This window comes from Psittacula echo (genome assembly GCF_963264785.1).
Source record: "Psittacula echo genome assembly, chromosome: 1".
Taxonomy (NCBI): Eukaryota; Metazoa; Chordata; class Aves; order Psittaciformes; family Psittacidae; genus Psittacula; species Psittacula echo.
This window is the reverse complement of record NC_137735.1, coordinates 131,672,450-131,690,235: the sequence shown is the minus strand read 5'-3', so window position 1 is coordinate 131,690,235 and position 17,786 is coordinate 131,672,450. Positions and strand designations below refer to the sequence as shown.

General features: G+C 37.1%; 1 protein-coding gene across 1 annotated transcript in view; it reads right to left on the bottom strand.

Moving 5' to 3' along the window:
• The window catches only part of SEMA3A (semaphorin 3A), a gene marked incomplete at its 3' end in the record, with an annotated part of 166,621 nt that overhangs the window by 32,021 nt on the left and 116,814 nt on the right, over window positions 1-17,786 (bottom strand). Inside the window, exons 7-9 of the mRNA XM_080638137.1 lie at window positions 2,094-2,236; window positions 845-959; window positions 682-751 (exon numbers count right to left, since the gene is read on the bottom strand). Coding sequence (XP_080494263.1) covers window positions 682-751; window positions 845-959; window positions 2,094-2,236 — 328 coding nt within the window. The remainder of the gene's footprint in view (window positions 1-681; window positions 752-844; window positions 960-2,093; window positions 2,237-17,786) is intronic.

Sequence of the window (17,786 nt, the reverse complement as noted above, 5' to 3'; positions counted from 1 at the left end):
TCAGTGTTGTTTCTTATCTTGAAGTTTCTTACAGAAGACAGTAAGGAATTGTAAATCTCTTTCTTCCATGCCTGGTTATCACTAGAAGCATTCTTTTTGTTTAAAAACTAAAACTTTTGTCCTTCACAGATAAATGTGGCAATGCTACCACTACTGCCAACCCTCCTCAGGACAGAGCTACAAGTATAGTTTTGTTCTTGATGAAAGCATAATGAAACCAAAACACTCAAGTCACAGTTATATGTGATTCAATAACAGAACTTCTGAAAGATCATTAAACTTTCCAGATTTCAGCAATATTTTTTACTAATATTTCTGTGAGTAGCCAATTTCTCACACCACAGATTTTCTATTTTACCCTGCCCCCAAGCAAGCATATTTATCCTTGTGTGCTTTTCTAGATCTGTGTGGAAAGGGCCACAAATTCTGATCCTCACTATAATAAGCCAATTCAATGGCAAGAATAGCCTGAGAAACTGATAGTCTTTGTGATTACTAGCTTCAGAGTCTTGATGTACATTGTTCATAAGAAACCTAAGTCATTACTTCTTACTGCCACTGACTTTTCATTTCAAAGGTTAAGAAAATTGTGTGTTTCTTAAAAACATTTTTAACAAAGAGACCTCTTTAAAACAGGCAGCCACCCAAGTTTCCATGCAAGTAAAATGATATGTTCTGTACCTGGAAGTTGTAAACACTCCATAGACTATTGGATTTTTAGGGTCTTTTGAGTTCATTAGGAACACATCCTCTGTAACAATAACAAGAGATGGAAAACTAAGTTCAATTCATATGTATAATACTTGAAAACATTTCTGTATTCAAAGCCATTTCTGCCACTTACGTAATTCATCAAAGTGTGTGTCAATGCCATTGGGTCCTGGCACAGAACAAATCAAACGTGCTTTGAGGAAAGTTGTCCATTTGTTTACAAGGCTTCTGTGTCCACCAAAGTCATTCTAATAACAAAAGCATTTTGCATGAATATCTAGTAACAGTCTTTGTTTTAACTATCTACAGAGTACAGAGAAAATACAGTAAATAACTACAAGATGCTACTTATAGAAAACAGAGAATTTACCTTCTACATATAAAAACATTATTTTGTTGTCAAAGACACTAATTCTGAATTACTTCAATTCGACATTGTACTGTGACGTATTTCATAGTAGCACATAATAAAAAAAAAAAAAAATTAACGGTAAACCTAAACTTCTTTATATATTATAATACATACACGAAGAATATTTTGCTTCAGAGCAACCAGGCTTCCAGGTCCTGGTAAAGCTCAAGGGGTTTATTATTCTTAACTGGTAGCAAAAAAGTAGAAATGCCAGTCAACAAAGTAGGTCAAAATGCCAGAACAGTTGGATTAGTTGTATAGCTGCAAAACTTATGAATGAAGTGCCCCAAGGACTCCATACTTACGGGTAATTGTTTTTCAATCAGCTACCTCCAGTTTTGAGGAGATAAATGGAAATTGTGCTTATGGATTAACATGAAATTTTACTGTACACACCGTAGTTGACAAAGCTACAACATTGATTAATATAATTTCATTTGTAGAAATTTTTTCAGAAGTCTGTCAGAAAAATATCTGAACGCTTATCTGTGTGGATGAGTGATTCAGTCTGCAGTCATTAAGGGTCTTCTGAATGGTTGCCCATTTCTAAAATTTACCTTAAACAACAGTTTCGTTAAATCTTCCTTTGCTTCTATTTTAAGGATTTTCACTAATGTGGGAATGAAAAGGTATTAACATTCCTTCAAAAAGTAAATTCTTCAAATGTTTTTTGCCTACCTGGAAGTATAACATTTCCTGCAAAAGATTCTCTCTTTTGCAGACACATTCTAAGCCTCAGAAGATGCCTATGACTTCTTAAACAAAAAATCATAGTTTGTGAAACTTCCCCAAACAGAAAAATAGTGAATAATATACCTTTGAGTATTTTTCATCTGGAATGATCTGTGCTTTAGCCCAATGCCAATGTCAATACTGAATACTTTATGGGCAAGAAAACAGAGTTACTAAAATCACTTGCAAAGTGCCCTACAAGTGTTTTCCATCTCACATGAAGAAATCATCATTTTACCTTGCAGATCTGCCCTATTCTGGCATGAGTGGCTTTTCCAGTGTGCTCTCCATCAATTGCATTTTCACGGAAGAAGAAATAGATTTTGTCATCTTCTGGATTGTCACTCTCTGGTATCAGATGAGCACTAATAAATCTAGGATCTGAGAAGACAATGCCATTGTGCATGTTATTACTTCATGAACTGAGTCACTTGCCTTCCTTACATAAACGAATTGTGATTTTGCTTCCCAAGAATCAATCTTTGCATCAAATGGCAAATATAGCTATGTTAGGTACATCGTCACCCATTAACATGACAGGTATTTACATTCCTCATCTTTAATGCAGAAAAGTGTTTTCTACAGATATTTAACGAACAAAGATCTTAACTTTGTTATTGGAGCAATTAACCATTAATGAAATCTCTTTACAAATGGTTGTATAATATTACAGCATGGATTCCTAATTCAAAGTTTTTATCACTGACATTTTTTTCCTTGTATGTTTTGACTTTTCTGTATGGGTTACACATAAAATGAGAGAATTATTGAGACAAATATAATATTCCTAACTTTAGCAATAATGATAAATCTATAAAGAATTTTGCATCTAGAAAAGTATTAATATGCTACTGTAAAAAGAAAAAGATGTAAAAAATATAGTTTTGATTGATATTGTCTACTTCTACACTATGATACCCCAAACCTTAATATTTTTCCCCTGTTTTCAGGAAGAGGGGTAACGGGTTAAAACTTAAAGAGGGGAAGTTTAGACTGGCTATAAGGAGGAAGTTCTTTACTGTTAGGGTGGTGAGGCACTGGAATGGGTTGCCCAAGGAAGTTGCGAATGCTCCATCCCTGGTGGTGTTCAAGGCCAGGCTGGACAAAACCATGGATGACATGGTTTAGTGTGAGGTGTCCCTGCCCATGGCAGAGGGGTTGGAACTAGATGATCTAAAAGTCCTTTCCAACCCTAACTATTCTATGATTCTATGATTTATGATTTTCTATTAAAATTGTTGAAATACTTTGTCTTGTCATAGACAACCTTTATTTCTTGACAATTAAGAGTGACAACATTATTTGGTGATAAAGACTATACATCAACAAATGAAAATACATAAAATGCAGGCATACTGATCAGTTACGTAAAAAATGGTGGAATGAAGTTTTAGGAAAGAAGTCTATAGAAATCGTAACAGCAGATTTATACCAGTGGTGAATCATGCTCATGACTGTATCTTACAGAGATACTTCAGCTGGTATCTTTCACTATATTTAGAAAAAGAAGACATATCCAACAGATTTACCAATATGCTTTATAACCATTTTATGTCCTGCTGGGATAATTAACTGTGAACTATATTTGACTACTCAGAGTCCTGTTCTTATGTGAAATTATAAGCTATTTTAGTGTTGTGCATTAACATCATTTCAGTGTATGTTTATTGCTATATAGTCACGGAAATAATGAACTGTACTTTGTTTTGCCAGTTTGCACTAGTTGTCCTGTGAAACCCATTGCCTTACTAAGGATGGCAGTGTTTATAAGCAACATATCCTGATATATGCATGCATGTTTAGATGTTTCTATTATATGAGTATGTCCTGCATAAGTTTGTGTGTGTGTGTATATATATATTCTCATGTACTTTGTGTATATATATATTCTCATGTACTGTCTCTGTGTGTGTATGTATATATATATATATAGTACATGAGAATGACCATACTGCCTTTGACCAAGGTTTATTTAGATCAATATACAAACTTAACATTGCCCAGAAGTAATTATTTGGGGTAAAGAAAGAATATAGTTAGTACAATAACACTTTCCCAGAATAATCTCCTTTTCCCCAACTATTTTCAGTGTAGCTGGTTGCTTTCTGTGTTCTTAGCAATTCTCAATAGATTTTTCATCCAAGTACCAGTGTAGACTCTTCTTGAACCCATACATATTTCCAGCATTCAGAGTGTCCTTTTGGAATTTGTTCCCCATATACACAATCTAATGAACTAAAACTTCTGATCTTGTGTTTTGAACATCAATCTTACTAACTTCATTTGGTGCCTCTTATTTCCTGTAGTGGAAATACCCACAGTGCTCAAGATGTGGATGAATTATGCTCTTATCCAAGGGCTATAGCAATGCACTTTGTTGAATTCTCTGTTCTTTTTCTATTAATTCCAAACATTTAATATGGATTTGACAGTTCCCAAGCAGTAATCTGAAATTTTCATGGAACTTTATGTGCCATGACCCCAGAACCTCACTTTTCATAGGTAATGCTCAGCCCACAGCCCATCATTTAATACGTGAAGATAGGCATGTTTTCCTCATGGTTTTTCCCTCAATTTATCACTACATCATTCATCAAGAATAATTTAATTTGTCATTTGATTATTCAGCTATCCAGTTGCATAAGATCCTTTTGTAATTTTTCACAGTCTTCCTTTGTTTCACTATGCTGAATAACTTAGTATTGCGTGAAAAATGTTCTCATCCTTCTGCTCAACCTCTTTTTCAGGTTATTTATGAACACATTGAACAACACAGATTACAGAACAGATTTCTGTGGAACTGTGTCTGCTACCTGTTGTCTATTAAAATAAATCATTTAGACATCTGAAAACATCAAACATCTGTAAGCAGCTTAAGCTTTCCATCTCAAACCTCAGTAACTTAAGCTACTGAATTTGCTGCCTTTCTTTTTAGCATGCCTTCAAGTTACACTGATGCGTGACCCAAGATAAATAGTATTTAGATTATATTGTATCATGGTAAATAACTATTATTTTATATGTGATCTACAGGGCTTTGGGTGCAACTGGTATCACATGAAATTCAGTGCTACAGCTTGTAAAATATTGCACTGTAGCTTGTGGAAGGATACATCAGAGAAAGAGGGTACCCATTAGTAGACACTGTTCTGGGTGTGGAGAACCTCTTGTGTGAATACACTGGGTTTACATATTAAGGACTTACTGAAAAGGGTAGAAAAAAAAAATTTAACCAAAACCTAAATACATTCCCAAATGGTTGAATAATTAATTTCTAGTGCAATGGGTTTTGTAAATCACAAAGTATCAAGTTCTAAAATAAATCACTGTGTTATCAGACATCAAAAATCTAACTTTAAATTGGTCTATGATGATACTGTGTGGAGTCCCTTTTGAGTCAATAATATTTCTGGTATAGTATGGGTTATATAAACTTGCCCTCGGTTAGCATATTATTATTCTTTTCTCTCCCTCTCATAATTTTGGAGGTGAACCTAGGAACAGTAAGACAGTCTGGTATTGAAGCAGGACTGATGCAAGAATGATGGAAAAAAAATGTTTAAGAAATTCGTAATACTTATTTCAAATAATCCTGTCAGAGTGGTAGCAGAGGACACGGGTGTGAGGAAGGCAGATATAACAAATACCACAGCCAGGACACATGTGAATATGCTTTGAATACATTTTTTACCAATGCTTATTTGGGATGAACTCAGATTTCAATTAGTGATTAGTAAACCTGAGTCCCTGAAAATAAAGCAGTCACAAAGCCTCATATTAGAACACATCTACTCTATGTTATGGAACAGTTTCTTCTGAATATCACTGGTGTTGCTTCATGAGCAAATCTCAGGCTCTTCCACCATCTGGTTAAATCGATATGTTTTAGTCAATAAAAGCGTGGGTCTTCATGTTATAGGGCCCTTACTCTTGTTACCTAGTTTTTTTCCCCCCTCTTCAATATAACAGATCTATGTTTAAGCAATGAAGCAAATGAAGGAAGAACAGCCTACATGTGTTCTGTTGCATATAAGAACAGATACATTTATGTTTGGAATTAATATAATGGTCATAAAAGCAACATCATAATTATATGTGTGGAGAGAGGGAGAGAAATGTGGTTTGTAGGTTATGAAGCTAAGAAGTGGGTGGTGTGAACTAGTGATCTGTAGTGTGTTCTTTATTGTTTCATTAGCAGAGGAGCTGTTTGATTTGCCCGAGGCTTGATGCACACTTGCATTTAACTCCAGGGCTTCAGACCTTGCTTACAACTGTTTAGGGTCATGATGAATCAATCAGCCAGATGGCCGGCAGTCACGCAACACAGCCCTCTCCATGGACTTTGTAGCATTTTCTTATTGCTCTTGTTTGTGGAAGGGAAGAGAGATGTTGTCCACAGATGAGGGACTTCTCCTTGATGCTCCTAATTGCTCACCCATGCAGCAGAAGAAACAATGTCATCCATGAACGTGTATGTGCAAATATTGAGACTGCCCTGCCTTATCCTGCAAAATTAAACAGGTTCAGTATCAAGGGGTCCCCATGGGAAGTTTAAAGTAAGTCAGTCAAGGCTGACCTATTTCATACATTCAACATAGCCACAAAAGAAGTGCTGGAATGAACTTCAAGCAAGTTTTACTAAATGGAAAGTGGGACCTTGATCCAAACCCACTACTGACAACTGTAAATGCTGGCGCAGTGAAGCTGGTATGGATAGATAGGTGTTTCTACCTTCAGCTGTGAAGCACTCAGAAATGCTGTTACAACAGTTCAACACTTTCTTATTTAAAAGCAGTCTTCCATTGGCTAAAAGTAAAAAAAAAATGTTTTGGGAAAATGGATTTAAGAAATAATTTGACAGCAAATATTTTGCAATGATTCATTGCTTTTTAAAAACCCCACAAACAGGCAATGTGGACGGGTGCTTTAAAAAAACAGCATACATCAAACAAACATGTCTGAAACATGTTTAAGCATGATCAAAGGAGAAACAAAGCCACAGCATAAACATGATCAAAATAAAATTACAGCTAGAAACACTTCTCTGATCTTGCAGCCAATGTGAACAAGCTAAAAATAAAAACTTAGATTTTTATTTAAAACAATCACCCTCAAGAAGCAAATCATTAAAGCACACACCTTTTTCAGTCTCCTTTTTCCAGGAGACTTGGCTGTGGGGCTATTTCTCAGATCCCACATGACACCTTTGTAGCACCACTTTTTGTGTGCCCTCCTGCAATTACCAGCTCTGCAGAGATTTCATTGGCAGCAGCCCATTGAACTGTCCTTCATGAGAAATCTGGCTCTTTATGAAAACAACACCTTGGTCCATCTGCCTCTATGATTTATATGCCATTGTTAGCTTAGTTAAGTAATGGAAACATGTTTTGCTTGTCTCAGCACTTCAGGTGGAGAAAAAGCTAAGGAAAATCGATCCGCATTGGCTCTTTTATAAATGTTACCCCTTTAGCAGCAACAACCACATGCACATACCCCAATAGAAAGAAACAATAGAAGACAGAAATTGGATTTCTAACTGAATTGTATTAGCATTTCAATGAAGATCTATAAACTTGGAGGCACAGAAATTACCTTTAGCTGTCAAGAGTGAGTAAGCTGAAGGAACAGAAGCTGGGGTCATCTCTTCATCACTTGACAGAAGCAAAAGAGCAGTTCTTTCAGGAAATGTTTTGTAAAGAGTTTGAACTGGATGCCCTATTATTGTATATTTACGATCAAAATGACTAATTTATCAGTTCACATCAAGAAAATTCTAGGAAACCAGGGAAATTTTACGCTCAGTAAAACTGCGATTGCTATGATTTTATGAAAAGTACTGGAGGGTTACTGGGGCCCTGAGGAGAGGCACAAGAATAGGGAAGCTGAAATAAAAAATTTAACAACAGAAATAGACAGCTACTCAGGACTTCCTAACTACACACAGTGCCTGTCCACCAAGACCCAGCACAGAGCGCCAAGCACTGTCCTCAGAATATCTGAATTTGCCATCACCCACAAACAGGAGGACTTGCAACACCGGTCACAAGTGTGCATAGCAGAGCTGTCTGCCGTGGGCACACTCAGAATGGTCAGCAGAGGACAAAGCTTTTAATATATGGTGATGAGACAGCGAAGGTAGTTTGTGGTTTTATACACTCAAATGTAGTTTACAAAACACCAAAGCTTTCAGTGGTGTTCTTGCAAAATCCCTTCATTTTAATTCTTCAGCTTTCACATCTTTCTTGTTGCTGATGACTCAGGCATAGTGGAGCACTCATGTATCCACTACTTGCAGTGAAGCTCCTCAGTAACACAGATGACATCAGACCACATCCTCAAGCTGGGAACGCTCTTTGCGCAAGGGGCAACTTGTGGCCATTCTGGAGCTAATATGAGGGTTCAGTGGTAACTTACCAACAGATGCTGACATGGATAGTAGTACCGGGGACAGACCACAGAGCATGGATGTGATGTAAAGACACTGTTTTCAAAACCGTAGATAGGCAGAGGAGTGTGGCACATAGGCCATGCGTGATTGAGATGTGAGCAGCTATCGCAAGATAAGAAGCCCCATGGTCACTCATTGACGTTGCAATGGAAATTCTCAACAGAAAGAGTTTTATAGGCTGATGATATTTATCATGCGGTTTATCTTTGAATCAAAGCAGACAGATGCTGAGGAGCGATGATCTTAGAATAATGTGTTAGCTATGACAGTTTCTCCTTAGAAGTCATATCTTGAGTGCTTTTTAATTTTTCAAAGACTAGTAAAGGCAATTTTGGTGATGTAATCAGATTATAATATGGGCTAACAAGTTGAAGGTTTAGCTAAGGCTCCTTGCAATTTCAACTGCATACGTTCAAAACTCTGATTCAAAACTTTTCAGAACTAAGGAAACATTTCAGAATCTACTTGTTATGTTTCAGTGGTGGCTTGTTCTGGATTTTGTTGTGACATAGAGATTACAGATTTTCAAGGGTGAAAGGATTAAAAATAATATCAACATATTGCTCTTCAATAATTTCAATGCACAGATGCAGCAACAACAGAACACGCAAAAGGTAGACATTAAAAAAGACACACAATGCTTTTACAAATGTAAATTCCTCCTCATCACAGTGCTATATTTACAGATACAGCAATGAAAATTGTTGTGGCTTTTCAGTGTTCTGACATAGTGTCACCTATGGATCATTCTCATTGTGAGAAGTTGTTGCATTGTGAGAAGTTGTTTCAAATCTGAATTAAGTGGTGGTTGTTTTTAACGAACTGCTGATTTATAGTTGGGCCTCTGCCTTGGAGGTATGAGTATTCAAGTATGCAAGTCTCAGTATTTCTTGTGAGGAACATTTTAGCTCTCACAGGAAGGAGAAGGACAAAAATGTTGATCTCTGATGCAATTATCAGTTTCTGAAGTCTTTGTTCTAAAGAGACAACAATAGTTTTGATTCCCTGTAATGACTAATTATATGGTGAAGAAAAGTTCAGTAAAATTATAGCTTAATTCTCAATGTAAATTAGATTTCTCACAAAACAATGCTTATGATCTATCCACCCTATTTAATTTAAAAGAGGTGATTATTATCTCTTTACAGAACAACAACCAAAATTAACACCTCTTTTCTATTGCTGACTGTTTTAAGGCGTTGCGTATCTATCAACACAATTAATTTTAAATTGATTTACTTGTCTCTCAGAGAGAATAATTGGGCAACTGAGAAAACTAGCGTCCTTCACAAACCAGAAAGTAAAGTTTACAGCATATTGTCTCTGTTTAGAAATCTTTTAATCTCAGTTTTCTACATTTCTTAACCTATCTGCAGCAAAAGCTAATGACAGTTCCAGCTAAGAGCCTATTTCTCCCTCTTTGGGTCATTTATCTGAAGTTTTGACATTGATACTTGGAAATGAAAACACTGGAAAGCCTGTGTCTTGACTGTAACCTACATCTTCAGAGCTTTGGATGAGTGACAAAAACTAAATATCATAGTCTTTATGTTAAGAAGCGATGCATTAGAGGAAGAAGTAGAGCATGGAGGCACTGAAGACAAAGGATGTTTCTGATTCAGGGTCTTACACACTTTTGGCCATCAGAGCCTGCCTTTTGTAAGCTCTGAAGATTTACAGGTGGAGCACAAGTCCCTGGAGATGCCCAAGCAGTTTGTGGTAGATGACCCAAAACTCAGAGACCAAACCTGTTATTTTCCACTAATATGATTTTCTTGGGCTTTCTAGAATGCTGAGAGATGCATGATTGTGTCTCTGGTGGAATATTCTCCCTCTCTGTAGCTTAGAAATCAAGGATACAAGAAAGTGCCATGAGGGCAGAGAGTGAATGCTGCTGCAAACACCATCAGCCAAACTCCTGACACAGCACATTGCAGGAGACAAATCCCTGGCAGAGTGTGAGGAATAGCTGGGGATTAATAAGGAAGACACATTTCTCTGAAGAGAAAGTGGGACAGCCTTCAGCAGTACGACCGGCAAAAGCATGAAACCCCAAACTGAAGAACAGTGGCTTGACAAGTATGTCTTCAGTCTCCATATGTCTCCTGAGACCTAAATACTTAAGATTTCTCTCTCAGCTTCATGTGGTGTACAACACTCTCTCCATCAGAACCATTTGTCCACACATCTATTACCGTTTTCTGCCTACCATGTGAACAAATATGGCCTTTGTGTCAAAAATAATCTATTTTGAAAACAGGAAGAAAAATACTAAATTTTGTACTGTCGAGTTCAATTTGAAGTGTGTGAAAGGGGTTGTGTAGTTGTAAAAACAATCTCCTCTCAATGTCATGTCGAAAAACTGGACAGGGCTCTGCCAACATCTCAAATCTCAGCGAGAGATGTTCATTCATCGGGAAATGATCATCAGCCCCAGCCTGTTCCCAAGCAGTGATCTAGCAGAAAACACTGTAGCAATTTCCTAACCTATCCAATCTCCTGCAATTTAATTTCTTAGTTAAATCCTTTAGATTTGGCCATGAAACTGAGGTAATTTTGTCAAACTATGAAAAAGGTTTTGTTGTTATAATTAACTTTTACAGCTAGTGTAAAGCAGCTTGACACAAAATCCATTAAAGTAAGATGAATTAGGATGGCAGCAAAGACTGAAGAAAGGGCTGGGTGAATGACTGCTTTTAACTGATCTGTCAGTGCAGCACAGCAACATGAAATGCAGTAAGGCATCTGTAAGCAGAAGCAAAAACCATGAGCACAACCCAAGGTTTTCAGCGTGATAGTATCAGTTATGGCAACCTCTTTCAGTATTCATGTGAGCATAATATGCAACTTAATTTTGCTTCATTCAACATAAGGTATTAACAGGGTTTGTACCCAAATGAAGGTACTAGTTTATTAATGATGTGAAACAAAAAAGGAGAGAAAATATTTCACAGCACAGGTGTGATGAAAACCATGCAGTTGCTTCAGATAGAAAATGCTTGCAACATCACCTTTTGCGCTGCCCTGTTAGAAGGTTATTCTTCTCAAACTCTATTTAATTGCTATGTACTTTAATTCTGCATAAGCAAACCCTCCTTTTTTATTGATTGACAGCATTTCAGAATAATTACTGTGACGTTTAAGAATGAACACCTTCTTGGAGTAACGATGAATCAGACTTATTTTAGCATTTTTTAAAAGCAGTGAGGGAGGAATTTGCTTGTGATACATAAACATCATGGAGAGGAACTGGCAGAAAGTTTAGGCAAAAGTATTTAAAAAGTCATAAAAGAATGAAATGTAGCAAAGAATATAGGTCCTGTAATAAATGGGAAACTGGAACTTCTTTGTAAAGAATGCCTTCTAGTGACAGGACTGGCAAAAACATAAAAGAATTAAAGCTGACAGTATGTCAAATATGGAGCAGAACAGAGTATTAGTAATGACAATCCATTCACACAATCTTGTGAAAAAGGCTGATGACTCACTAATCCATGTAAAATATTTCATAGGGGGGTTTTGCACATTTCCCTCTCATGGAGCTTTTTCTGCCTTTACTGGAAGTTCCTTTAGAGGAGGAGAATGGGAAACAGAAACCACAGGGGTAGGTAAATGAAGAGAGCTGTGTCCCATGACTGTCAGATTTTACAGTGTGTCAAATGTTTTTATATTGCTCAGGAAATATGATTAATCTCACTGACATCACTGGAACACTTTTTACTATTTACAAATGTATTGAATTTTGCTCAAATGGCACTAAAAGAATCAATAAACACCGATCTTCAGATATATGGCCATTTTCACAGATAATGTATTATCAGTGAATGCGTTCAACCATTTCATAAAAGCTGTGGAATAAATGGGAAAAATATGCAATCCAGTCTTTAAAATAACTTTTCTTCTGTTTTTCTGAATGATCATCTGTAAAAAATGCTCTGACCCTGAAAGGCTATCTGGTTTCTTCTTATACCAGCTCATCTAATCACAGAATCACAGAATACAATCTAATAAAATCTTCCTACAAATCTTGCTTCACTTACCTGGACAGATATCTTTACAAACCCACCAGCAGGAAATGAAATTTATATATATAAACATATGTTAAAAATAGTCTTTTCCATAATCCAGGAATCCAACAAACCAAACCAAACCAAAACAGGCCAGCCTATCACTTTAAAAGGTCAATCAGAAAGGGAACTATTTTCTTCATTTACTTAGCATAACTGTGGCAGCCCTAAGTGCTCAAAACATCAAATTCTGCTGGATGTTGTACAAGAGAGAGTGGTCTCAAAGAGCCAAAGTTTAACCCGTGCCTTTAACGAGATAATTTTCCCTGATAACACTACATGACAACTCACTTTCCTAACACGTGAAACATTCAGTCTACATCCACCAGTGATATGGGTATGAGAACAGAAGGAGAAAGAGCTAAAGAAAGGCATATCACCTGGCACTTCAGTTTTGGTGGGTTACTCTCAAAAGTCTTTTGGTTATAGAAACTTTCAGACAATGCTACTGCTTTTGAGACAGAAATTGAGATTCTTAAAAGCAATGTTACCACATTTAAATAATACATAACAAATGCTACCATAAAGTTTCCTCTAACTTTTTTACTTAATGGTATGTAAAAGCACCTGTTCAGAACATTAAATCTAACAGCCAGCTATTCAGCAAGGATAGATGTACCTAAGTTCATGGAATCCAATGGAATAGTGAGGGATGGGATACTTTTGACATCACTTTGATACCTAAAAGGCACTGAAGTCTGAGATAAGTAATGCAGGGTGCTCCAGAGATCAAGGGGAAGAAGCAGCACATTGCAATGCAGCAAAATGGGAAGTTCAAGATCCTTTGTAAAGATATGAAATGAGGAACCATTTGTTAGGGTTTCCTTTTGGAGAGGAGAAGGGAGGAGTCTGTGTATCATATCTGATAACTGCAACTCTGTGAATAAGGTATATGGGCTTTCTTTGTTTATTTTCTCTGTTAGTTAAACATGCTACCTTTACAAGTGAAAAAGAGTATCCGTTTGTCTCTCCCATTTGGTCATTTCTCATCCTGTTCTCTCTCCTTTACACCATAGTCATGAATAAGGCTCTATGGGCTAAGCGATGCTGATGGTGACATTGTTTCACCTTTTTGTTTTGTAGGTGTTACCTGGTGGCGCCTTGGGAGGAGCCCTGTGAAGTGACTCAAGCGAGAATGGAAAGGTATCTCTCCTGGAAACATGGGGTTGAAAAAGTAAATGAAGAAAAATCACTAGAAGCTTTTGTGTAAATTAAAATCTGCAAAGGATGAAAACTAATCTGCTGGGAAATTACATGCCATATTAAATATACTGATTTATAATGAGATGTTTTATCTTATCCTTTGTTGAAAAGCTACAGAAATACTAAGATGTACTAAAGTCACAGCACAAAAGGGTCTTCAAGATGTAAGATTTGATGTATCATAGTATTTCAGAAATAATGAAATTATAAAATCTGCAAGGAATTTAATAAATCTGAATTTTTATGCAACAGATGCTGTATCTAGATTTCTTTACACACTCTGTGCGTCTACTGAATCACAAAGTATTATATTAGGCCCAGTCCAGCTCTAGTAAAGTCAACAGCCATAACTCTACTAAATACAGAAGATCGACTATATCCTTGAGAATAGAGCTTATATTAGAGAACCTTATATGAGAATGGAGAATATTAGCTTTGCAATTCTTTGATAATGTTATTTTTGAATTGTGCTCTTGCACTACCTGAAAGTGTTATCAATGTTTTAAATACATTGAGGTTTCAACTTCGTAGTAAAAATAGGCTTTTAATACAAGACAGTATTTAGCAATCTAGTACCAGCCATCAGTTTGGTATCAGCCGTGACATTATTTAATTTTCAGAATCACAGAGGTTAAAGCTCACTGAACTATAAACAGTTGGAAACATGGAGTGTAATCCCAAGGCACAGCTCTGCACAAGCTGTAATTTAAATCATATTGCATGCTAAGCTGAAAAGGCAGTGCAGGTCCCAGAGGGCATGAATAAATCTGCAGTCACTGATTTGCCACACACATTTGTGTTGGGATTCTGTAACTGTGCAAATGTGATGTCTTCCTTTAGTGCAGAGGACCTGTCATCTACTGAGATTTGTAATTAAGTAACCCAAAGAACAAAAGCAATTACTTAGCCTTACAAGCATTCAATGAATTTTACACTATCTCATGAACAAAGAGAAGGGGAAGTTACGGGACAGAGAGAAAGGGAGCCTTTGAGTCTGCAGCTTAATTCAACTGTCTCTGATGCCAGCTAAGATTTTAACGTATAGACCAGGTATTCACATACCTGGCTTACTTTGAACTAATAATTCCATCATCACAAACTCCACTCTGAAGTAGATGTTAAGGAGCCAATTAGGTTTCCAGCTGGCTAAGTGCCACATCAGGTGCTGGCTTTGAGCAATCAGTTGTGTTAATTGCAAGGAACACTGAATGCCTTTTGGGACAAGCAATTCACGGTTCAGGAATGTTAGTGTAAAGGGGGTTAGGTTCAGCCCCATTACAAAGAACAAATCACAAAGTTTGCATATGTTGCCGACTAACAGTTGTAATTTTATGGAGCCAGGGGAAAGAGGTAGGAGCAGACTTAACGCTCCTCACAGCGTTAACTCTGCTGGGTGTGCTGAACAGTTATTTGATGGGGTGGTGGCTGTTTGGTGATGGAGGCCTTCACATTTTCAGCTCAGCAGCTCTGTCTTCCCGTTCCTCTGTTTCTGTCAGATACTGTGATCCAGGCCAACAGGACTAAGTGGAACAGTGGTTCAAGAGAAGACTACCTCAACTAGCCACAAACATGGTCTCCTCCACATTTGTTGCCATTTTCTTTTTTTCTATTTGTCATACTAGGAAAATAATAATTAAAGAAAAAATATAAAAAACTTGTATTAAAAACAGCCACTGAAGAAATAAAGTGTATTAATGAAGTAAGTCCTGCAGTGAGTAGAAATAAGTGAGTAGATCTTTCCTGGCTGTATCTGGGATACTCTCATTTATTATCAGCTAAAGATCTGGCCTATGGTATTTTTTAGTGTCTAACTTTTATCTCACTACCCGAATAACAAGTTTTAGCTAGACTGTCTATTTCCAAGGGTTGATTTCTGATATGTTTGCTCATGAGTCACAGCACCAGCACTATTTAAAAGAAGAAACCTGCCCAAATGTTGGACGTGATGAATGGGAGGCTTGGATAAAGGGAGTTAGTGTGTGGTGGAGAGGGGGAGGAACTGGTACAAACCTCAAAGACTGCAGGTGCTTAGAAACAGCGTGAAGGCTCAGGAAGTGTCTCTAATACCCTTTAGAGGTTCAGTCCCTGGTGTCCCACATGGCTGTACAAAGAAAACTTCTTAAAACAAAGCCATCTTATTTCTCCCTTTAACACAGACTAAAACATTGCCAAACACTTTTGCGTCTGAAGCTGTGAATTTCATTAAATTCAATGCAACTGTCTCAGCACTCTCTGGTTTTGTGTGGCTGAAACCTCTAATTCTCCCTCCACCGCCCCGTGGCCAGCGTGCTCTAGTCACATCACACTTAACCTTTGCCTTGGCTTCTCAAAAAAGAATTTGTTTCACTCTATTCACGGCTTCAACAGTTTGGCAAACTGCACTTGAGTGCCGCACTGGGCCTTTATATTGAACACACTAATCTGATTGTTTTTCCACTCTACAAACTTTGGGTCAACAATCAAGCTGCTGCCAGAAACTAATTAATTTGCAAACAGGCCCCATTTTCACAGGGGGAGAGCTTTTGAAACCTATGTCAGCAGAGCTGGTCACACCATGGTGACATGCATTGTCATGGCATCCACTTTTCTGCATAATTCTCCTCACTAATTTTTCACCACACACATGAACTCAAATTACCTAGTCAACAGTAAATCTCTATTGAATGCCCACCAAACTCTGAACATGGTGGCCTGAGAAAAGGAAATTGGTATTGACAGGGTCAACACTCATTAAATTGATGGCTAGAGGAGAAGGAAGAAAAAAAAACCAAAACCCAACAACACAAGAACATAAAAAAAAAAAATCAGAGTATGTCATACCCCAATGAAGGAGGCTATAACAGACCCATTCCTGCTTTGTTTAAATCAATTCGTATTCCACTGTGTGATTCCCTACAAGCAGATTTCTGCTTAACTTTTCTTGAAAAACTGGTTAGTTACTTTTGTGAATAGGAAAGGAAGCACAATTTTGGAGCTAAAAGTCACTGTTTTCCAAGCATCATAGCTGTGATGAGCCCTCATAGAGATCTCAGAGATCATGGGAAACCTACTTGAGTTTGCAAGGCCTATAACACATAGGCTTTGTCTTTGGCATCTTGGCACCTAATCTGAACTTCTCCTTAAACTGATTTGGATCTTTGTAAAAATAATAATTACGAAGAAACCCATGTAATGTAATGTAAAATGGGGTCTACACCAAAACCAAAGCAAAGTGCAATCTTAGAACCTGAATACTACACCTGTGCTACAAAAATTACTTTTTTTCCCTAATGAAATTCATCTCCAGGGCAAGAGGAGAGGCTTCCTATGAACTGTTGCATGCATAATAATAACCATAATAATAAAAGTAATATGCATATATTTTTATATAAATGTATAGATAGATACGGTCTTTTTAATCATATATTAACTGGAAGGTATACAGCTTTCTAGTAGAGATTATTATCACAGGTACCACTGCTTGAGTTATATATTGAGTTTGTCACCTTCTTTATGTGAATAGACCATTACTTTACAAACCTGCCCATTGCCAGCTCTACAAGTTACCCATTGAATTAAGCACATACAAACAAACAATCCTCATTTAAGAAAAATTAATAAAAAAGAAAGAAAAGCTTTCTAGAGAACACAGAATATCACTGGTACTACTGATAGTCAGACAACTGCTGGTGTTTACTATTCAGTGTCAGAAGGGTTTAGATAGGTTTATCTAAATCTATATCTTTAAAAAGCAACTCACCTGGGTTATCAAATTTGATCCAAGATTTGCCCCACAGGCAATGATGCACTGATTTATCCACATCTACCATCTAGACAGAGCTTGTTCTGGCTCTTTCACCCAGTTTCCTCCCCAGCAAAGTTAGAGCATAGGTGATAGCAAGAGCTATACTCTCAGGTCTCACTCTGACATGAGGCTCAACAGGATTTACTGGGTTGTTGACCTGATACCATGTTCACCACTGAAATAAACCCCCTAAAATTTAGCAGTTCTAAGGCACATCACCAATAGATCAATTCAGTGTACATGAGTGAGCACAGTTACTCAAGCTGGCAATCACTTCCAAGTCTGTAGAGAGAGACTATGCTTTGCTGTGTTTGGGACTGGGGTCACATTCCACAGTGCTTGTTTTGAGACCTATGAACTTCTTTCCTAAAAAATGTATTATGTGCAGCAGACAAACTTCTCTGGTCTCCACTGGAACCAATGCACAAA